At 43.5% G+C, this 23650-nt stretch overlaps 1 protein-coding gene across 6 annotated transcripts in view; it reads right to left on the minus strand.

The window, feature by feature from the left end:
* The window catches only part of LOC118311105 (triple functional domain protein-like), a 78938-nt gene that overhangs the window by 21005 nt on the left and 34283 nt on the right, over positions 1 to 23650 (minus strand). For all 6 annotated transcript variants that reach the window (XR_007030751.1, XM_035634669.2, XM_047332001.1 and 3 more), the window contains exons 3-28: positions 23221 to 23295; positions 20114 to 20228; positions 18286 to 18478; positions 14981 to 15085; positions 14519 to 14715; positions 13719 to 13953; positions 12725 to 12847; positions 12034 to 12225; positions 10664 to 10795; positions 10052 to 10282; positions 9209 to 9331; positions 8090 to 8281; positions 7441 to 7610; positions 5035 to 5209; positions 4614 to 4809; positions 3917 to 4083; positions 3665 to 3784; positions 3374 to 3565; positions 3145 to 3294; positions 2941 to 3055; positions 2055 to 2170; positions 1802 to 1924; positions 1432 to 1626; positions 1225 to 1340; positions 364 to 430; positions 111 to 220 (exon numbers count right to left, since the gene is read on the minus strand). Coding sequence is in view for 5 of the 6 variants with exons in the window: in XM_035634669.2 (XP_035490562.1) it covers positions 111 to 220; positions 364 to 430; positions 1225 to 1340; positions 1432 to 1626; positions 1802 to 1924; positions 2055 to 2170; positions 2941 to 3055; positions 3145 to 3294; positions 3374 to 3565; positions 3665 to 3784; positions 3917 to 4083; positions 4614 to 4809; positions 5035 to 5209; positions 7441 to 7610; positions 8090 to 8281; positions 9209 to 9331; positions 10052 to 10282; positions 10664 to 10795; positions 12034 to 12225; positions 12725 to 12847; positions 13719 to 13953; positions 14519 to 14715; positions 14981 to 15085; positions 18286 to 18478; positions 20114 to 20228; positions 23221 to 23295 (3925 nt within the window). In the remaining variant the exon portion in view is untranslated. The remainder of the gene's footprint in view (positions 1 to 110; positions 221 to 363; positions 431 to 1224; positions 1341 to 1431; positions 1627 to 1801; positions 1925 to 2054; positions 2171 to 2940; positions 3056 to 3144; positions 3295 to 3373; positions 3566 to 3664; positions 3785 to 3916; positions 4084 to 4613; positions 4810 to 5034; positions 5210 to 7440; positions 7611 to 8089; positions 8282 to 9208; positions 9332 to 10051; positions 10283 to 10663; positions 10796 to 12033; positions 12226 to 12724; positions 12848 to 13718; positions 13954 to 14518; positions 14716 to 14980; positions 15086 to 18285; positions 18479 to 20113; positions 20229 to 23220; positions 23296 to 23650) is intronic.

The raw sequence follows: 23650 nt of genomic DNA on the forward strand, positions 1-23650 counted from the left end.
TAAGTCTGTAAAAACCTAAGGATACTATAATGTGGTATCACAAGCTGCTAAAAATATGAAACTTTCTAGCTTGCAGGCTGTCTGAAAAGCTCCAAAACTGTGTTTCTTACTTGTGGTGGAATTCATAGAGGTCCTGCATGTTTCCAAAGATGATGTGCTCCTTGTTGATGATTCCTGGAGGAATCTCCTCAACTCCACTGGTCATCTCCCACAGGTAGGTCTACATAGAGACAAGAAGATCAGAATTAAAAAACTTAAAAAAAAAAAATATTTAAAAATGAAGCTAAACATTTGTGAGAAAAGTTGTTTCACAACTCTGGCATGAAACCGTTTAACAGTGGTGGGTTGTGAAGGTGAACTCACGTCCATGCACTCCCGCAGGTCTCGTACGTAGGCTTTTTCTGTCTGAATCAGCTCTGCCATGATGAACCTAGACACACACACACACACACACACACAATTACCAATTGTCATACTGTCCTCATCCACCCGGTGATAAATCACTATGTCAGTAGCTCCCCTCCAGCCTGTCTCCCGCCTCCATTTACTCTAATGAATAATGAAATAGTTACGGGCCATAAAACATGGTCATAAACCAGCCACGAATGGATGAAATCATGCTTGTGATTTGTGCCTCTTATATAAAATGACAGCCTCCGTTTCTCCCGTGCCCCGCGTGTGGATCGGCTCGTCCTGTGGCAGAGCTCGACTGTCGCGTCTGCAGTTCTGGCGCTGACGCAGCAGAGGCGGAAGTTTAAATCACGTCAATCCATTATGTATGGACGTTTACACTGAACGCACTCGGTCTCTTGTTCAGAGCCACTTACGACTATTGAGAAAGAAGGAGTTCAGTGCTGACGCTGCTGTTGACAAGGACACCGACGACTGCGATGAATGAGCCCCAGAGCATTTTAGGAACCACTCTACTGCTGGCTACATGTTTTGGGCAGACAGCCAGTCGTTTCATTTCTCCTGCTTTGGGGCAATAAAACTTATTTCCAACGGGAGGAAAAAATGCTGTAAAAATGTTGGCTTGCAACTATTTGTTTAGTTTGGAGGCCTAGGTCTGTGCTGCTCAGAAGTGCAACTTGTGCAAAAAATGTTTTATTAGATTCAACCTAGACTATTTTTTATCTGCTGAATAATTCTCAGACAGAAATTCTATGTTCTGTAAAGCAGTTCTGAACAATTCTTCTGGTTTTTCAACAAAATGTGGGAACATACTCTTTCCTGCGGGCCGACTTGCGTTTCTCCTCGTTGAGCTCATGAGCGGCATCCCTCAGCTTGACCTCTGACCCCGGAGCTGTGGCTGGGATGATGTCCAACTGGAGATCCTTGCTCTGCCACAGACAGATATTGAGTTAGAGATTAAGGAATTTAAAAAGAAAGTGAGACAGTGAACCGGGCGGTGCGATGCGCCGGTGAGCTTACTGCTTTGTTGGAGTCCGAGGAGATGCCCAGGGCCTTCTCCAGGCTGCAGCGGTACTTGTCCATACGCAGGGAGAAGTCTCTGTAACGTTTGTCCACAGCCGTAACCCATTTCTTAATCTCTCCGGCGTGACTGTGGCCTTTCTCACAGAAGCCGTCAGCCAGCTGGATCAGCAGCTTCACGCGTTCCTTGGTTTGCTGAAGAAAGGGAACAGAGAGAGTGTTAGATGCATGTACGGCAAGGAAAGATTATTTGTACAGCCCATTTCAACAACAAAGCAATTCAATGGGCTTTACATAAAACATTAAAAGCATTGTAAACACGTACACACGTCAACATGATGCCGTTTGTGTGCGTGTGTTTAAGCCTTACCTTGGCTGTGATGTGGAAGTCCTCATGCTCTTTCAGCAGTTCCTGTGTGTGGTGGATACTGGAGCCAGTGGACGTGTGTGTGGACAGGTAAAACTCCCCAGTGTCGTGAATCCACTCCAGAGCCTAAACACGCACACACACACATTCAGAGCATACAGACACTGTCAATTACATGACAGACGGTGCTATCCTGTCAATAAAATAGATCTGTTTGAACCTTTAGTGAACTGCGTTGTTCACGAGTGTCTTTCACCTGTTTGGCGCTGCGTTCAAACACCACATACTGCTGACATTGGTCCAGCCGCCGTTTCCTCATGGTCCAGAAGTGGAGAACACGATTCTCTCTCTGCAGCAGCTCATTGAGGATGTCTGAACAAAACAGAGACACAGAAAACACAGTAGACATTTAGCATCCGGTAAGTTCAACAGACTGGCATCAGCTGACAAGAACCATGGTTTGTTCAGGAGTTGTTGTTTTTGAGAGAAAAGTCTTTATTTACTGTAACAGAGTCACTCGCCATTTTTGAAGACTTGAAGTTGATTAATGTGTTATTCTTGTATGTTGCTACCTTATTACAAGTGTTGACCCATTTCTTTATAGTTAATCTTCTGTGATAAATTTAGATTTATGAATTAAGTACCTTGCTTGAACTCTCTTAACTGTCATTCTCATGCCCCAACATCACTCATTTCAGTAACACAGTACTTACGAAGGGTGAGTTGTGGCTCCTATCCTGTCAGATGTGCCCCCACATCCACTATCAAATACATGTAAATACCCCATCTTCAATATCACCCATCATGTTCCAAATGTGCTCATTGAAGATGTTAATATAGTATATCTGATGTTTAAATGGATACAGTTCACAAAACTGCACTGTCAGTGATCACGACATTTGGTCAACTGCATTTGTGTTACAGGTGGCAGGAGATGCATGTTTCAACCGCATCTATTTCTTCTATACACATTGTGTAGAAACATTTAACCATTTAGCTACTTATTTCAATTACAAATCCATTTCTAAAGCTAACTTTTTTGAACTATTCATTAATCATTCATTACTTCAGGTTCTTTTATTCATCTGTAACTCTTTAACTCGGCCAGAACACAGTGTTCAGATGTGTTTTCTGACACTCACTTTTAACCTGCTGCTCTGGGGCCTTGACGTGGCTCAGCATCCCGGGCATGTTGACACTGTTCCTGTGCATGTACTTGAGGAAGACATCTGCATTTCTTCTGGCCAGCGTGCACGCCTGACGGGAAGATAAACACGCACTGATATCAAACGTGTGACTCGGGACCTTGCTTCAGTTTCCTCCTAATATTCTTTTGGATGTGTTACCTTGAGGAAGGCCTCCTTCTGCTCGAGGTGTTTACTGATCATCGGCATTACGTGGTCCGTTTCACAGTTGGGTCCCAGTTTGTCGGCTCCTCCGCACCAGTCCTCCTCTCTCTTATACTCCTGCTCTAAGCTCTCCAACACACTGCACACCTGAGTGAAGAAACAGTCTTGAGTTGTGCTTTTTTTGTGGAATTTATGCAACATAGAAACAACCTGAGCGGTCTCCTACCTGCTCGGATGTCTTGTAGAAGGCCACAGAGGCGTTGACCAGCTTAAGTCGGTCCTCCATCTTCAGCATGAGCTGCTGCCAGTGGGAGGCCACGCTCTCTGCACAGTCTCTGATCAGGTCCATGTCGTAGTGGTTGGCCTGGAGCAGGGCCTCGGCCTTCTGCTGAACCTGCAGGGCACTCTGGTGGGTTTTCTGCAGAGAAAAAGGAAAGGGATGGTGAAAAGAGGTCAGCGTTACTTAAAAAATTAATGAGCCATTAACAAAATCAAATCTAACTTCACGACATGTCACCTCGATGGCGTGTTGAAACTGTTCATGTTCTCTCTGCAGTTGTTCGGCCTCCTGCAGGGAGCTGGCTGTTATTAATCCAGCGTTCAGCATTGACTCGCCGTTACGGATCCAACCCAGAACCTGGGAAAAAAAAGTGGAAAACTTTAATCAGGACACCAACCAAACATTTAATTTTTAACATATTGCAGATATCCTGGTAGACTGTAGTTGCATGCAGACGCTCTGCCTGCAGAAGGTGCTTTGTTGTCCTACCTGTTTGACCTCGGCCTGCAGGTGCCGGAGCTGGACACACTGCTCCAGGTGCCTGCGGTGCTGCTCCGCCGCCAAATCCAGCTCCTGCTGCTTCTCATGAAGGAACTCCAGCAAGTCCTGAACTCTGGTGGCCATGTCAACGTCCCGGTCACAGAGCAGCTCCACACCTGGCGGGAGGACATGCGGTCATGTTAGTTCTGGATGGATCCATAGAGCAGACCTCCAACTATAATAGTTGGAGTTCTGCACTCGCAACTTCTTAGAAATTAACTTGAAATCCACTCTCCTCTGTGAAAAACATAAACAGCACGCTCCAGTACATGTGACATGATGTAACCGCTCCTTGCGAGGTTTCAGAGAGCAGCCATTAGCATGAGATCACAGGTGAGTTATTATGGTCCGTGAGTGGGAGCCTCTCATCACAAACACTGACCGAATCTGACCCCCAACACCTACACAGTATCAATATTAAACTAATGCAGCCAACACAAAAATCTGTGCAGCAGCAGTGAACATGAGCCGTGTCCCGTTAAAACCCTCGGCAGATGATGACTGGTGGTCTGATGTGGCGAGCAGATGGCAGTCAAACATCTCTTCCCTTCACACAGCACTCGAGATAGAACAGATGAGCTCACACAACTGAATTCACTGAACTGAATTGTTTTGGCTCAGTGAGTGACTGACGGCCACTACTCACCGGAGGACTGGACTTCGTTGACGTACTGCAGCAGCTCCTGTCCCTGGTGGATGACATCGAAGGTGAGGTTGTTCATGGTCAGAGCCTTGTCGGCGTGGTGCTGCAGCCTTTGCTCGGCCAGCGTCAGGTCCTCCGTGTCAAAATCGTTCATTTGACCAGTCAGCTCCTCGTTCCATGACTCCAGGTCTGAGATGATCTACAGGAGAGGACAAAAAGATACGCACCTTGAATATTTACTTAAAGTGCTCTGAGTAAACAGGATATTTTTTCTTTTAAAATAATGCCTATAGTCCCTGACTGACTGAAGTGATCACTAAAAGACACGGAGAAAATGCAATATCATATCAAATCAAAAGATTATTAGATTTATTTATTATTTAAATAAATTGCTGAATCTCAAATTTCTTTGAGAAGTTCTCACGTCAATGGCGTCCCTCTCGAAGATGCGGAGCTGCAGGAAGAGCTCCAGTTTGATCTTCCTTTCCTGGAAGAGTTCCTCCATCTGGGCCTGGGCCTCATCCAGCTGCTGCAGGACGCTCTCGATGTGGTTGATGGAGCTGTTGTGGGGTGTCTTGTTGCTGGAGATCGCCGAGTCCCTGGAACAAAATCACACGATTAAGCGCTAGGCCGTGAGAGGCAGAGCAGTGCACTTAAAAAAAACAAAAAACAGCTATATACCTGCAGTGGTTTATTTAGCTGTGAAACAGGAAACCGGCAGATTAGAGAAGAGCGGTAGTTTAGCATTAACATTAAAGAAAACTAAATAAATATCACCTTTTATCTCAAATTTCACAACTATATGTTGTAGACTGGATTGTTATGTTATGATTCAAACCTGGTTTATTGCTTTATATCTCTATATTTTTCCTTTTTAATACTTTTTTTGGTTCTTGACTCAAGTCCCAAACAATATTAGGTGTTTTTAATATTCATCATGTAAATTAAATTACATTGTTACACGGGACCATGTTTTTAAAAAATGTATTCACGCCTAGCAGTAATATATTAAATATTCTTAAATATATTTAATCTTTTTCTCCATTGCTCATACTTTGTTTAATCACTGAATAGTGATCATCTCATGGTACATTGCAACCAGAAATCTGAGCATGTAATTAAAATAAAAAAAATAATTCTGTCACATGGGTTAAAGGACAAATCTTTCTGCAGGATGGTTTTTATTTCAACCATCACTTTCTCTCAAAACCAAGGCAATTTGGTGCAATCTCAAAAATAAATGCAAACCACCAGTTAGACCCACATCCTTTCATCACATTATTAACGTTGAATTTTCATCCACTCTTTAGTCAAAACTATCTCTTGTCTGCGTTCACCCTGTTGCAGACACATTTTACTGTTATTCAACGTATTTCATTATCCAGCTGTGATCAACATTAATCCAGATATTCAATGGTGTTGCTTATTCCTCATTTTATTGTCCATTTATTCTTATTTGATGCAGTTTGATATTTCCGCTGATTTTATGTAAAGCATTTTCTAAGCCCTGATTAACATACATATAATATGAACGATGATTACGCTTTTGAAAGAATAAACAAAGAATTATTTCATACCAAGTTTCCAAAAGACAACATGATTCATTGATCAGTTAATTTGTTGAATTAAAAAAAAGGAAAAGCCATCATATTGATCATATTGGAGCTGATATTTACATTTAATTGAAAAGGCCCACATTGATCTTACTCAGAGGCCCAAAGGTTAACAATGAGAGGGAAAGGGAAACAGGTCGTCTGCTTCTGATTCATCAGACAAACACACACACACTCGTGCACAAACAAACACACACACACACACACGTTAGTGATTTTACGAGAGGCAAAATACAAGTGATCAAAGAAAGGAGGTCAGACGGATTCTGAGTGGCTTCAGGTTGAATAATCGGTGTGGCAGATGAACTCCCACACACGCACGCAAGCACACACACACACCAGAAAGATGTGCAGAGTTACAGTTGCCTCCCAGGGAGACTGCCATACAATTAGACACGCGCCTATAACAGCAGACTTATGTAAGAATTCACTGTGGAGCCAATACACCTGGGAGAGAAGGATGGAGAGAGAGAGGGAACAGAGAAAGGTAGGGAGAGAGGGAGAGAGAGAGAGAAAGAGAAAGGGGGTGGATGAAGAGGGACTGGAACATCGTCCGTATAAAAATAGAGTTGGAGAATGAGGGTCAACTGCATCCACCTCTCCAACACCTCCTCCCATCCTCCTTTCTTTGGTTTTCATGCATCTCATTACTTTATTTTTTTTCAAAATGATTTAGCTTTTTTCCCCACTGTTTGCACATGTACGCACAATTCAGTTCCAAATCTGTTCATGTCTAAATTACGCTGCAAAAGCTCTGTTCAATATCAATATTAAGAAAGGAAGTGGATAATGGACGTAGACCTAAAAATGTAATTTAAAAAAAAAAATTACCCACAGGGGTAGTGTTGGTTCACTAATCTCGTTTCCTTTCACAGCTGCTGGCTTCTCTCTAAAGTATTAGTTTAAGTGATACGGTTTGGAGAAAATTATAAGACAGTTTATTGATTTCACAGTGACCGAGTGGGGTCACTAGTTTAGTTTAGTTTTCTATATCTTCCGATTTGTAGGTTTTGATTTGGAACAAGTTTAAGTTTTGAGTTTGAGTACAGACTGTGAAGAAAAATAAAGAGTCCACAGTAAAACAGACAGCAAACAGCCGAGGAGTTACCTTCAGTGCTTCATTTTAAGTTTAGAATAAAAATAGTCTTTTCTTGATAAATTTCCCTCAATTTGCCAACATTTCAAAGCTATCATTGGAGTGCGTTGCTAATCTCTACCTGAGCTGCTGGATGAGGTCCTCTCCCTCCTTGATGACGTTGACGGTGACCTGCAGCGTGGTCTGCTGCTGTTGGCCGAAACGTTTGATCAGATCTTGTACGGCCTCCACGGACTCGGCGTAGACGTCGTCCAGCAGCTCCTTCTGGAGCTCCTCCAGCCACGTCCAGAGCTACAGGAGGACAGTTATTAGTATGACATGGTTTTAATTGGCAACATTCAATTGAGTGCTCGTAGACTGTGCTACAAACATTACTGCTAACTGTAATATGTATTTTATTTCTTTGTTTTCTTATATCAAACAAATGTAGCACATGTCGTTAGATGGACTTGCATGGAAGTCACACCACTCAGCGTTCTCTTTGCTAATTCACACTGTGAACACCAAATTTTAGAACAGAAGCTGCAAAAATAAAAATAAAATGAATGGTCCCAATACAAGCTTTCACACTGACCTCGATCTAAATCTAATCCTGGATTGAATCACAAACTGTCCTCATTTAAAAGACGTGTCTGTGTGACTAAATGGAAATGTACACATTGTATGTGATAATTATTTCCCTGCTGCTCAAACAGCACTGTGAAATCTCTCATCCACACAAACACACAGCCCACCAACCACTTCAGCGTTATGTCACCCTGCCTGCCTACCTCTTTGACGTGTGTGTGGAAGGCGACAGACATGTCCAGCAGGACTTTGCGCTGCTCCACGCGGCGAACAAAGTCTTGGATTCTGTCTTCGAGCTGGTGGGCGGCCTGGTAGATCTCCTCTGGGTCGCACTCTCCCGTCTGGGCCAGCTGCTCGGCCGCCTCCAGCAGCTTGTCGGCATTGGTGTATGTGTTCTGCACCGGGGACGGGGACAGCGAGAGAGAGGTGGATTAGCCGGGGGAGACAATGTAACGCAGGCAAAATATATTTATGAAAATGAGCTGAGAGAGACAAGAGCAGAAGAGGGAGGGAGAAAATGAAAAACAGGATAAACAGAAGAATTATCAGTGATGGAGCCAGTGATAGAAAAAATAAGAGCTGACAGGGAACAGAGACAGAAAGTGAAGGTGAAAAAAAGAGGAAGAGATAGATGCTAAAGAAACAAATGGTGACAATAAGATGGAATATCAAAGTAAAAGCCATACATAGAAATCACTAATCGCCTCTGGGTGTTATAACATTGTATATGACATTATTGGATTAGTGCTATCAATTTGTTAATGTGTAAATAGCAATTTACTGTTGTAGTTGGTTGAGGTGGAGCTAATTTGAACTATTTTATATGCTGTTGTACATTATACATTTCATACACTCATACGTTTTGTATAAAAAATCTTATATTAATCTTAAGTAACTAAAACACTGAAATTAATTTAGCTGATTGTTTATTGTTTTTTTTCAAAAAGTCATGAGGTGAGCCAACTCGTAAGGCAAGTTTAGGAGAAACATGGCGAAACTGTACATTTTTGTACAATTTACATTCAACCGTGAGCTACTGCTGCAGGGTGTTTTTTACTGTTAATTAATACAACTTAATTATAAGGAAATGTATCATTGCCTCTTTCAATCATTTTAGTCTTGCTTTGAAATTCTTCTGGCATTAAACACAACTCACCCATTAACAGAATTGAAAAAAGTACATTACTGTAGATTTGACTGTGGTTTTCTTGTTGTGATTAAAGAAAAAACACGTAACAACCTGCTATTTTAGTATGAAGGAACACTGCTATTATGCTTGACCCTGACAAAGAGAGATGGAAGGAGAAATGGAAGTCAGGTACCTGTGCCACTTCCTCAAAGTCCTCGTGTCGTTTCTGTAGCGCTCGAGCTCGGTGCAGGGACTTTCCCACCCCTGTGTGTTTGCTGAGGAAGGCCTCGCCGTGGTTTTCTATCCAGTCCAGCACCTGTGCAGTGAGTGAGACCACACGCCCACCAAGTTAGACAGACCCTTGAAAACAGGCAACCACAGGGGGGCGCTCTAATGTGGCATTTTCAGTCACGAGGGCTGATGCTGATCAGACGAGTGTGTACGAGAAGAGAAGAGGAGCGAGTGAACTAATGATTGGTATTATAAGAGGCGTAGCGACGAGCCTTTTCTTCGCACACTCCTCTCCCTGCTCTGTGTCCTTCACAGCGTTAAAAGACATCTGCATGGACATATGACCCAGTTCAATTGCCATAGCAACAGTTGCCATGCCAACATTCTCAGCAATGCCCAGGATTTTTTGGGGGATATTATGCATCTGTCAGATTCTCATATTGAACCATTTCATTATGGTATGCTCTTCCTGCTGGTCTTTTTTTTCTACAGAGAACATTTATATTTCGGGCTTTTATCCAATGTTCCTTTCCACAGAAGACATGATGAGTGAAGACGCAGGGTTCCAGCAACTTGCTCAAGGACATTTTGATCGGAAACACGGCTGCTGCTGGGATCAAACCCTCTATTACGAGTACAATCCTTCTAACCAGGGAGCTACCCTGCTATTTTCAAATTACTGTCTAACTGTCTCATATTATACTGAAAAAAACAGTTTGGTCTTTGATTTACCGCGTGTTTAAACAAACGCATGCATGCATGTAAAAAAAACATATATACAGTACGTGTGTGTTTGTGTGTGTACCTGCTGGACGTCCTGCTGAAAGACGCAGAGCTGCAGACGTTGGTGCAGCCGGACTTTGCGGTGCTGCCAGATGTTTTCCAGCTGTCTCTGGTGGTGCAGGACCTCGTGGATGATGTCCAGGACGTGGTGCACCGCTTTCGAGTAGTTCGCCGATGCCGTCAGTGAATCAGCACTGCCTGGGGTCAAAGGTCGCTGCAGTTTGTCCAACAGGGCTTTGCCATCTTGGCTCACCTGAGGTTAAAAAAGACAATTGCATTATTCACTCGCGGCCACTGCGCAAATGCAGATGAGTAAAGGGTGTAAATAGGTATTTGACCTGACCTGCAAATATAAGCAAACTGAATGGACAAATATCTGGTAACTCAAATAGAAAAATTAAAAATTAAATAATAGTTATAACTGTCAGTGAAGAAGTAGTAATTCATTTGAAATTCAATTTAATACAGATTTGTACTGTGCAGAATTTGACAGAGAAAACTTTTATTTGGACATGATTGCTATATACAGGTGTATTTTTTAGAGACTGTGAAGTAAACTTTGTTTTTAAAGTGTATTCTTCACCAACACTGTGGACACATTTTCTATCTCCATTAACACGAAGAGTGATGTTACCTCAGAGTAGGCAGCAGTGATGTGTTCGTACAGGCCCTGGTGATGGTGAATGGCGTCTTCGAGATCTTGCAGCTCGGAGGGCAAATCCACCTCGCCACATGCCTTACACCAGGAGTCCACGTTACTCATGTACTGCGGGGCGAGAAACACACACTTAGGTTTACCCAAGCTGCCACCTGGACGTTAAAGCATTGCACCTGAGAGATAGCGTTTGACAGTGGGGCTGTATACATCCGTGTGATGTTCCCAGAAGTCACATGTTAGTCAGACAAAACGCAGCGTGCATAAAAAAAAATCGCCTGAGGAGTTGTTGGTTTTTTTAACTATTACTAGGCTTAAAAAATGCAGAAATGTCTTTGTGAATGGTCAGGAGCTCTTTTAAGACTTTTTCAGAAGTATTATCTATGACTGAATGTGTTTTTTCACTGGCCTGTGGTGACTTTCCTGTCACATCATCTAACCCCACTGAGGGAGGGAAGCAAAACAAAATAATCAAAAATAATCAAGTGATCTCCATCTCATTATTGCGTTTTTAAACATGTCTCTGGAGATAACTGGAATAAGATACAGGGGTTTCCGGTGGGAGCTGCTCTGTGCGTGTGGAGGAGAAACAGTCGGGGTGAAACCTCTTGGGGAATAAAAAGCCTGTTCCTATTTCAGCTCACAAACATTAAAGGCTGATCCGATGACAGCAATATTCCAGGTCGGAAAAGTCATACCACACATGTTCCCCAATTGGGATTCTGTTTGTGTGGGTTTTTTTCAGGGCCATGAATCATTCCATAGTGGCCCGACTATTGAGTACAGAAATAACAGCTGATAACAAATCCTTCACTAACATTGTGCATTTGTTTATGTAGATATATGTTAATGCAATGCATATGTTGGGCTTTTGTAGATTTAATGAAGCCAAAAGGGTATTTTTCAACCCCAGAAAAAGGGGATGCATGTATGTCCTGGTGCATCCATTACAATAGTCAGCTGCTGGGTGTGTGTGAGTTTCCTCTGATCCTGAACTATTCACTTTCTTTTCAAGAAATAGATGATAGACGATAGATACCAAAGTTATCCGAATTATAGTTATCAGACTTATCAGTGGTATCAGACTCCTCATCTAACTCCCAATGTCAATATAAAATCTGAGTGGGTTTTGTTTCATGAGTAAAACTAAACTAGAGGAGTAACAATAGTGCTATGACGTATAGCAAACAATGGAGGACATGACTGTTGCATATATGAGAGCAGTTTTGCTGTTCTAAAGGGAAAAAAACATTATTGTCCAAAAAGAAGATTCAAGCAAAATAAGCTATTCAAAAATGCCACTTTTTTTTTCAAACTTTGGAGGGTCAGCACATTTGTGTTGAACTCACCTGGTCACATTTCTGGTGGAAGCTGGCGGACATCTCCAGCAGCGTGCTGCGTTCATCCAGCGCTGCGGCGAAGGCTTTCCACTCCTGTTCCAGCTGTCCCGAGATCTGCTTGATCTGCTGCGAGGCGTAGTGACCCGACTCCAGCAGCCGGTTACCAACTGACATGATGCGGTTGATATTCACATACACGTTCTGTCCAGCGGGACACAGGAGAAGCGGAAAAGATACAGAGAGTTAGGCTTGGGGGTTTTGGATAAATCTAGCATCAGTCAGTGGGGGACAATGAATTCAAATAGAGGGGATTTAAAACAAGATAAATGGTGAAGAGGATTCAATTGAGCAATTCCAAGTAAAAGGACAGAAGGGATGTGAGGCGAGGGACTATCGGTTGTCGCTATCATTTCTCATCCGCTGACAGAAACTCTAGCCGCTAGATTGATTCCTGGTCTCAACAGTTTCATAATGGTTACGCAAGTTTGACTTTGGATACAGAATAGGATTACTTAATGCCTGGTTGTGCTGTGCTGAGTGCACAAGAGCGGAGGCATCTCCAAACAAACGCTGACACAGTACTAAAAGGTGACACTAAGTGCATTAACTATATGATTATAGAGTGCAGGGCACGGACTTGATAAGCATTACCACCTGGTGGGAATCAGTGTTTTTATGTCTGTGTGTTTGTGTGTCTTACCATGCAGTTCATAGCAAAGTGGTTGTGCTGGGTTTGCAGCTCGATGGCGTGGGGATGGTTGTTGCCAATCTCGGTGTAGCCAGCCAGGAACAAACCCTTGTTGTGCATGATCCAGTCAAACATCTGAGGCGCGGGGATGACAGAAAACACACACACACACACACACACACACACACACACACACACACACACACACACACACACACACACACACACACACACACACACACACACACACACACACACACACACACACACACACACACACACACACAGAGAGAGAAAAATAAGGAATAAGAGGTTAGCCAACCAAATGAAAACATACACACAGGTACACTTTTAACTTTCACAGATCGTTGCTAGGGCAGGTAAAAAAACAAACAGCTGGCACTCGGACTTGTAGATACACCTGAGCATTTCTGTGTATTGCTGCAGTGTGCACACAGATGTCATCTTTCCAGGCCAGAATAAAGAGAAATATACTGCCTCTATTAGGAGTATATCTCTCAGGCTCTCTCCAAAAGAACAACTCATGGCATGTGGTGTCCTAGCAACAAGCTCCTACTACTGCAGTGTATCCAAGGCTGCAGCTCTCTCAGCTGCTGCAATCTGCTATGTTATTCTACTCACTCAAAATGGAAATTTGAATTTATCTCCATGTCTCCTTCTACGTTGTGCTGCTACTGTCATCACCTGCTATATGGGGGGAGTGGGGTCAAACATACTCCACGTCAGGATGTGGTGGTGGGTAAAGTGATTTAGATCTTAACTCCCGTTTATTTGTGAAAATAAGTTTAAGACACTGTTTATAGGACAAAATAAAAAAGGGGCGTGAATTCATACAGAGCATAAATCAATGCTTCTCTGTGGATGTAATTAAGTTTGTTCCTATTGACAGTTGCCTGCCCTACTCTGATCATCAACTGTGGTTATGGATTATCGCTATATCACTGCTCACACCGAACGACACCCCCATTCCCTCCATCCATCAGACCTTCTCTGCGTCCTGTTCGAACAGGCGGAGCTGAAAGCACTGGTCCAGCTGGAGCTTGCGGACGTGCCAGGCCTGGTGGAGGTGCTGTCGTGTGGAGTGCAGCTTGTCCAGCAACTGGCTGATCCGTGGCACCAGCCCCTGGGTGTCGGCATTGCAGACCCCACCGCCGCCGCCTCCACCGCCGCTGCCGTTGCGGTTGGAGAAGGACTCGCTGCTCTGGATGCGCTGCAGCAACCTGGAGGTGGATTAATACCGAATTTTTGTATTTTCTTGCGTGTGAAATATGTTGCATGAGTCATGCTTCAAGCAAAATACAATAAATCCATTTATAATGTGACATTTACAGGGACTGGATTCTTGTGAACGCTTTCATAAACGCGTATTATCTTTAGATTAAAGCATGATAAGCATGGGGCTTAAAGGGGCAGTACGCAATTCTGGAGAAAGCTTGTTTCTCTTTTTGTTGTTGTTGTGATCTTACTGCTCTGATGTGTGAAGATATGAGAGACCGGCAGAATTTTTCCGGCGCACACAAAAGCGACAGCTAACGGACCGTGAGGAAATATTTGCAGATTTTTACAAAACATGTATTGCTTTAGAACCGCTTACTGCCCCTTTAAGTGAGCCGTTTAATTTTGCAATGTTTATAGCCCTTTCAGTCAATAGTCAAAAACCTAAAGGGAAGGAGGAGTAAATGTTACTTTTTTTGATAAAGCTAGCAGATAGGAAAACATTTGACATAAGTCATAGTCTTCAATCATAACTTCAGCAATAAAATAAAGCTCAAACTGGCTGCTTACCTCTGTCCCTCAGTGTCCAGCTCCTCTATTGGGGCTTTTATGACTTTCTTCTTTAGTGTGGCGTGCTCTTCTATCATCCTCCTGGCTCCCTCCAGGTCTTGGGGGAAATCTTTCCTCGACACAGTTTCCTGCATCTCCTCTAGTCGCGCCAGCATCTGCGTGGCGTGACCTGAGAATTCCTCGAACGCCACACGCACCTAAGACAAAAACACAACATCAAATCTGAATTAAGGCCAGTAAGTCGATAACGTTCACGGTAGATCAACTATGACTGATGACTGCTATGGCGTTATTTTTGGTTCTCTGGTTCTCATCGGTCCTTTGTGTCCTGTGCTGTTCACTGCTCATTGACTGTGGTTCTTTTGCATTCTGAAAGTCATTGGAGATGTCAGGATGGATTTAGAGATCAGCCAGGCAGCGTGAAGTACAGTCTTGACTGACAGCACGGATAGGCTAACCCACCTCTATCCACTCATCGTGGTTGTAGTCCAGACTGCCATCAAAGTCTGCCGTCAGCTGTGAGGGGTCCACGACCTTTGTCAGGCCCTCTAGTGACACCATGGTGGTCTGAAGGAAGAAAGGCAGAGGCAAAATATTAACGAGAGTGTAAGAGATTTAAGCTTCACGTTCATTTCAATCAGTTGAGTAGAATATTTCTCTTCCCCTGCCATCGAGTCTCTTTGCTGCCGTCTTGTGCTGGAAAAGGAAATATTTCCTTCAATGTGTGCAGCAGGATGTAGGAGACGTTCTATCAGTCTGTTGTTGCCAGCGTACTGTTGTTCACTGTGGTCTGCTGGGGGAGCAGCATCGGAGCAAGCGACACGAACAGATTGAACAAACTGATCAAGAAAGCTGGCACCATAATAGGCTGCAAGATGGACGCGTTTGAAGCTGTGGTGGAGAGGAGGACTATGAACAAACTGTTATCCATCATGGATAACCCAGACCATCCTCTCCACCTCACACTGGACAGACAGCGGAGCTCCTTCTCCAATAGGCTGATTCAGCTTCGCTGTCACAAGGACCAGCCATAGAGCCATAAAACTATACAACACCTCACCTCTGGCTGGCAGATAGACCTTGTTCCACTGTCAATACTTCATGTAAATTCTGTGAATTTATTATTCTTATTTTCTATTTTTTTTGCCAATTCGTATATTTTAAATTTATTGTGTAAATATTGTATATATTTTTTAATGTGTGCTGTGTGAAACGTGCTGCTGCTACACCAGAATTTCCCAGCTTGGGATGAATAAAGTATTTATCTATCAATCTATATTTATTTTTTTCTTTTGAATTCCAGCAGAGTTGCAAGAATGTGATGAGTAGCAGAGGCCATATAATTAATAATTGAATTCATCAAATGACGTGACTAAAGCACATTTTACTGTCACCCGGACAATTCAGCACAGCTGCAATGTCCTACTAAAAATTATAAAATGAACTACAGAAAACATATCCTTTATCACCAACCAAAAGCTCCTACTCACATATCACGTTGGCTTTTGCAACTTGCAAACCCACTTGCAACAAACCTGTCTTTACACGACAAATGCTTATCATTACAATATCAACTTCAGAGCTACGGCGCAGAAATGTCTCCCTTTTTTGAATTCAGTGCCTCTGTGTTTCTGCTAAGCCACCTCCGCACAACACCCCCGCACAAACACACACACACATGGCCAGAGACGGATGGAGACAGAACGATAGCTGGCTGGCTTTGTGTAGGCCAAACAATGCAGAGACACACTGTTGTCCTTGGGTTAAAAAGCACTGTGGCTCTTGCCAGGGGAAAACACGGACGCCACGTTGTTCAAGTTAATGGATTCTACTCTGTTGAATGGTGAGAGAGAATTTGTTAATGTCGTATATGGCCAATGATTTTTCGCCCACAGAACCGCGCAATTTATAAACAATCCAAATTGAGGTTGCAGTCGGCTCTCGGCTTCCTTCCTTCCTTCTCAATTTAACAGGAAGGGAGGGGAAATCGTTGCATACATTCCCTGCAAGTGTAGTCATAGCAACAACCCTATATCAAATTTACTTGAAAACTTTCTCTTCATACAACCTTGAGAAATCTTCATAAATGTACGTACATACGCATGTGGTCAGGTGGTGATAAACTGAAAGCAGACACATACAAATCAACGTACAGTGCATCCAAATCAATGTCCACGTGGCATGGCAGGGCTGCCGGTGATAATTGTAGCCTGTCCCCATTGCATCTGGCTATTCTTCCTATCAAATAATCATTATGGTGTCATCAGGCCTCAGTGGACCTATGTGCGTATGGACAATCAGAACAATTTCCACACCAGTGCGCTCTCTCACATAGCTGTAGTCCGAAGTGAAAGGCAAACTCACAGTATCGGAGACATACTGTACAGAACTCCTGGCACATTTTGTACAGAGAAACGAACCTCCACCTACAGTACAGTACATGTGCTTATACAAACTCATTCCACTACTTTGAATGGAAAGCGGATCCTTATCATAATAAGCGAGGTTCTATAAAGACAGTTCAAACTGGAGGGTGGGAAATTGTTTTCTCTCTCTTATTAGGGGGAGTCCACTAAACAGGGTTCAAATAAGATGAAGGATCATTTACTCACGAGCAGAAAACGCACACTGTTTCTCTCTCACACACACACACACACACACACACACACACACACACACACACACACACACACACACACACACACACACACACACACACACACACACACACACACACACACACACACACACACACACACACACACACACACACACACACACAGTTATTTTAGAAGTGGGCACATTTTGGTGCCAGTTTCTGACTTTGACAAGACTAGAATGTAAAAATAAGCCTGTTCATCTGAATATATTATTTCATTAGCTGTAAAAATGTGTTCTAACACTCAACTGACGGCAGAACAGACACGTGTCCTTGTGATCTGCTGTGTGCTGCTTTTAAGGTCGCAGGCAATGATTCGTCTCCTCGAATCCTTGCACAAAATGATTCCCCACAGCAGGGAGGGGAAAATAATGAAATGCCCTGACAATGGGCACCTCACATCAAATTTGGGCAATGTTTGAATTTTGGTTTTTGTCTACTTCGAAACACATTTCTACAAAATGCACAAATATAAAATGTATCTAAATCGGTGTGCCTTTAAAATGGAATACAGCATACTAAAAATATTAAGTCTGTCCTTGAGCAGCTTTGACTATAAAGCCTCTAATGATAACTGTAATTCTCCTCTACTCTGGGATTTTAACTCATATTTACTCGCTCTCATCAGACGGGTCTGGTCCGACTCTTGTTCAGACCAATTTCTGTCCTGAAATGGGTTGGGCCAATCTATAATGTAGCGGGTGTGATGCAACGACTGACAGAGCGCCACTGCTGAAGCTTTCTTGTTAACCACCCAAGATGTCTGCCGGTGATGTGAAGAGGTGACAGTATTAAACAAGAAGAACAAACAACTGCAGTTTAAGTACTTAAGACATTTCTCTCTTGCTCTGGTCTAAGTCACATGTTTTGTTGCTCTAAGTCGTTCAAGACCGATCCAATTGCGTTTTGAAGCATTTTTGTCTGTGACCATTTGTAACACCACTTCGAGGCAATGTCAGGCTAATATTACTCTACAAATTAATAAATGGTACGAGCACAGTACAATAATTATTTTTTAATTTCTACCCATTCAATTTGCAACATTTCAAGTGAAAGGGTGGCTGATAAACTAGGCAGCCAAATTAAAATGACGCTTTCTTCGTCTCACCTCGAATTCGAACTTGGAGCTACCAAAGTTGGTCCTCTGCTTCTGCCAGAAGTTGTCCGGTTTGATGATGAGGGCGACGTGGATGCAGGACGGGAATGACTCCTGCAGGATCTTCAGCAGAGGCTTGATGCTGTCCCACTTGGAGCCGCGCATATCAACGATGACCGTGAAGCCATGTTTACACACCTCCTCGCTACATGGATAGGGATCGAGGTCAGCGAGAGTGGGAGGAATTAAAGAGGAGAGGAGAGGAGAGGCGATAGGGAGAGAGGGAGGGAGGGGCAGAGAGAGATTGGAGAGTATAATCCAGAGAGAGAGGAGACAGATGACAGGCGTGCGAAAGGATGAGAGAGGGATGATGGAGGGGGAAAAAAAGAGAAAAGAGGGAAGAGGGCAATGGATACGAAGAGGGAGAAAAGGAAAGAGAATGAAAACGGTGAGATGACGCATTTTCTATACTGTGAGTAGCCTACGCAGCAAACACAGCCGCCCACGCAACCACACACTCGCCCACATAGAAACCTGCAACAAATGACGTACAAACGTGTACATCAATATAAAATTACAAATCAGCACATTCGTGCATCAGCAACCTCATTCCCTGTGGTAACCTTGCACGCGCACACGCACACACACACAAATTAACTACATTCACACACCTGACACAAAACCATTATTATATGAGATTTCATGATTTGAGGAGCAAAGCAATTTTGTTGTTAGTTAGGAATCATCTGCTTAATATTACCTTATATCTTTCCCACCAAAATAGTTCACATCACCATCTTGTTTTTGTTTTTTTACCTTCAAGTAATTTTATACATTAATAAAATACCAAACTTTCTCCATCTTTTTTTGGAACATCATCATAAATACCATGAATAACATCCGAACATCTTACTATTATTGTACCGCCATTCTTTTCCAAACATTTCCCTCTCTCTGTTACAGCCTGTCAGTAAAAAGCCAGTGTGCATATGTTGCCTTTCCCAAAAATAGAAAAAAAAAACCCTTGGTTGCCAAAAACTGACAGAAAAACAGACATAAATATGCAAAAACTTGCCATGATGACTCAGATTTAATATGCCTGAAGGAGATGAAAGAGTCAAAATAGGAGATATAAAGAGAAATAACTCCCATTTGATACCATACAGAGATAATGTGGTAATTGACTTGAAGTGAGATGGGAGCGGACAGAGAGAGGATGAATGGAGGGATGGATGGATGAAGATGATGGAGGGATGAGGCGAGGATTGATGTGAGTAGTAAAGAGGAGAGGGGTTTTACCTGCTATGTGAGTAGCCACTCGTCCACAGTAGCTGCTGCTGCTGCTGCTGCACTGCTTCAGCTACTGCGACACTTTGTTTTGCTTTCACACACACTTGCTCCCTCGCTCACACACACCTCCTCACACATGCGCTCTCTGTCTCTGTCACTTTTAAACCCTCCCCCTTCCCCTATGCTCTCTCTCCACTACTCTCTCTCCACTGCTCTCTCTGTTGATCCCTCCTTCCCTCCTCATTTGTTTTCTGTTCGACATCCCTCTCTTAGCTCGGGCTTTCCCTCTCCGTCTCAGCATCTCACAATTTCTCTAAAACGGATTATTGGCAGCGAGGAATCTGCAGCAAGCTAACTGCTCCTGAATTATTTCTCTCTTCTCTCCATTCCTCTTTGGCCCCTCACATGCTCTTCTCAGCTCTCTCACGTGTTTGCCTACAGGGCCTTGTCCAGTTACTCCTGCTTCAATTCAGGACATTGTGTGTAATTCTCTTAAAAACCAACAAACCCTTCAACAGAAGTCACAGAACTAATGTAATGAATGTGTTACCTGGGGATGCCAGCGAGGTAGGCGATCAGTCTCCTCAGGTCGTCCGTTCGTATTCTGTCATGGTTGTTGCGTGATGGAAACGTTAACACTGGACCGCCGCGTCTGTCTCTGCCACCTGAGGCGATACACGCACACACACGGCGTTTGGTTTGAGTAAGAACATGACAGATTGTAATCTAGTAAAGCACAGAGCTGCTTTTAAAATCAAACACGTCACAATGTTCTACTGAGCAGCAAATGTCAAAAAGCTTTTCGGCATTACCTGAGTGTTACATTCATTTCACTGAATCAGCTGAAACTCAACTAGTCAGCTAATCCAATAAATGAGTGATAGGCTCGACAAATATGAGATGCTGAGCCTGCTGAATTGAATGCCCCTTGGTAACAGATGTACAAATGATTTGATTTACCATTTGCTCTGCTAAAAATCCAAAACCAATCGGTAGACGTCTAATAATACAGGGCAGAAACCATAACACAGAATATTTGACTAAAGTTGACTTTACCTCAGAAAGGAACAATTCAATCCAAATTCAGATGTGTATCCAACAATTCACATCCAGAGCTTTATGTTGTGTCCTACTGAAGGTTTTTGCTCATACAAACTCTGTGTATCAGACACTGCATATAAGTAATCATGTATCCGTTTGATTTTTTAAACTGTGCTCATGTCTAAACACAACGTCGAGTCATTAGACACGTTGATGATGAGGCGAGATGAACATCCACCCACCCATCGTCTACCGCTTAATCCATTTAAGGGTCGCGGGGGGGCTGGAGCCAATCCCAGCTGACGTTGGGTGAGAGGCGGGGTACACCGTGGACAGGTCACCAGCCAATCGCAGGGCCACATACAGAGACGGACAACCATTCACTCTCACATTCACACCTACGGTCAATTAAGAGTCTCCAATGAACCTGACCCCATTCTGCATGTCTTTGGACTGTGGGAGGAAGCCGGAGAACCCGGAGAGATCCCACGCATACACGGGGAGAACATGCAAACTCCACACAGAAAGGCCCTGGTTGGTTTGAACCGGGACTCAAACCCAGAACCTTCCTGCTGTGAGGTGACAGTGTTAACCACTACACCACCGTGCAGCCTGCGAGATGAACAGTCAGGGGATTATTCCAATTTATCTTTTAGTGGCCGTGAAAGTCTGCACTAAATTTTCATGGCAGTCCATGCAGTCGTGATGGCACTGGAGGAGGGGTTGGGGGTCTACCAAGCCAGTAAGATGGATTGTCTTAAAACCACTAAATTTTGTGCCAGTCTATCTAGTAGATGTTGATAACAACCGGATGAGTAAAAGAAAAAAACTTGACCCACTCCTGGCACTAAATTAAGGCCAGAGGAATACCAAGGTCAGCAGGATTCATCGTCTCGGGATCATGAACTTTTGCACAAAGGTTAATGACTATCGGTCAAGTAGCTGTTGAGGATAGCCATTCTGAGAGCTATGCAGCTAGTATGGCTAAAAGTATAAATATATTCAAACCAAAACATGATTTGCTTATTCCAAACAAATGCAAGCTAAATGAATGATTTATGTATGTTTTAACCCGGTGCTATATATTTTTTGTTCTGCATGTTCAAAGTATTTCTGCCTTGAATATCCTGCAAGCCTGAATCCAGCCTTTTAAATATTATTTTGTCATTTTAATTGCTAGTTGGGTTACGTTCACTGTTTGCAGTGCAGTCATGGGAAGGAATTATGAATATCTTGTACTATAATAATAATATTTCGCTCATAGTCCCTGACCAGTTGCAGGAGCAGAGAGCTGCATCACTCACGTGGGAACTTGTAAACACAGGCTGACTGTGTTCAGCCCACAAATTAGTGAGTTGAGTCGGGTTGCTGTGCGCCCGGAGGCTCAACCCGGCTGCTCAGAGGAGAAAATCAAACGCTCACGTGGCAAACAGGCAGACACGAGTCGGGGCGAACATGGCCGATATATTAAGGGGCTGGATATGGGATAATAGGCTTAGCTCATTTACCCTCCTTTTCACCAGCAGTCCCTCCTCTTCCTCCCTCTCGCCTTCATTTCAAAGCCAATTACTCTACCAGCGACTAATATGGGATGCGGTAGCTGACAGTAAGTCATCTCCGTGGCAACACCACACTGTCTCTCCCTCTCTCAATTTCGTGTCTGTTTGTCTGAGTCATCATCCTCATTGTATTTCTGCCTGTGACCTTTGTTGCACACACAAGGGGACCAAAGAAGAGTGTGCACATGACACAAAGAGCGCACACACACACACACACACACACTTATTAACACACATTTCACTTAGTTATTCCATTTGGTTTGGCTGCGATCCAATGCATTAACATTTTTCCAATGCATCTGCATTCATATGGGGTAATAATTCTCTCCCTCTCTCTAACTGACGCATGCACACACACACATTTGTATGAGCTGAATAATGTTTTTGTGTGTTGTACAAATAATCCTGCTGGATGTTCTTGGCAATCCATATCTCCAGCTCGGCCTCCTGCGAGTTTTCCCTGGCACGACTCAAGTGTGTGTGTTGCGTGTGTGCATGTGTGTGTTTGTGTGTGTGTCAGGCATGGCAGCAGTTCTCTTTGAGGGAGCAAAGACACAGGCAGCAGTAGCTCTGTATTCTGTAGTCCTGCTGATACTGACTAAACAATGGATGTCTTTGTGTGTCACAGTGTGTACAATGTGTAGTATGTACGAGTGTAGTGAAAGGTCGGGGGTTAAGTGCCTGGGCCTCAGTGTGACCCTGTGAGTTTTTGCAAGCAATGTGAACAGCTTGTTAATATTTCCCCACTGTTCTAGTTTGTGTGCGTGCGTGTCAAAGAGACAGAGAGAAAGAAGCTGCAAATGTATACAGTTTAGTACCTGTGAGCTGTGTGGACAGACACTCAGGACTCTACTTCATGTTTCTTTAGCTTTGTCTATCATGATCAGACAGCTGAGGTCGGCGGACTTGTGACGCACGCGTGCGCGCACACACACACACACACACACACACACACACACACACACACACACACACACACACACACACACACACACACACACACACACACACACACACACACACACACACACACACACACACACACACACACGCTTACCTGACAAAAAGGCGACTTTTTCTTTGAGGATGGGAAGCACCTCCATTGCTCTCATCTCCTCATTTCTCCTGAATCCTGGATAAAGAGTAACGAAAGACAAGAGAAAAAAGAAAACGATGAGGTTTGATTGAAGAATTTGTCCCTTTTCTGCCTCTTCTTTCACAGTTGGTCGGCCATGACTTCTTTTTTACTGAGGGCAGATTATTTGGGATAGAGCAGATTTTGTCCACTTGTAATCTAGGGAGCTGCAGGGGGGATTGAGTCTCATTTCTGATTGCTTGCATCATGAGGAAAATGTCTCTCTCTCTCTCTCACATACTGTATATACTCCAAGAGGAAGCACAGAGGCTGTGGTCGGAGAAACAGTAATGGGGAGACAAAGTGAGGCCAAATTCAGGGGGGGAGTCGGGAGGGGAATGAGCTGCTACAG

Source organism: Scophthalmus maximus, chromosome 5 (genome assembly GCF_022379125.1).
Source record: "Scophthalmus maximus strain ysfricsl-2021 chromosome 5, ASM2237912v1, whole genome shotgun sequence".
Lineage (NCBI taxonomy): Eukaryota > Metazoa > Chordata > Actinopteri > Pleuronectiformes > Scophthalmidae > Scophthalmus > Scophthalmus maximus.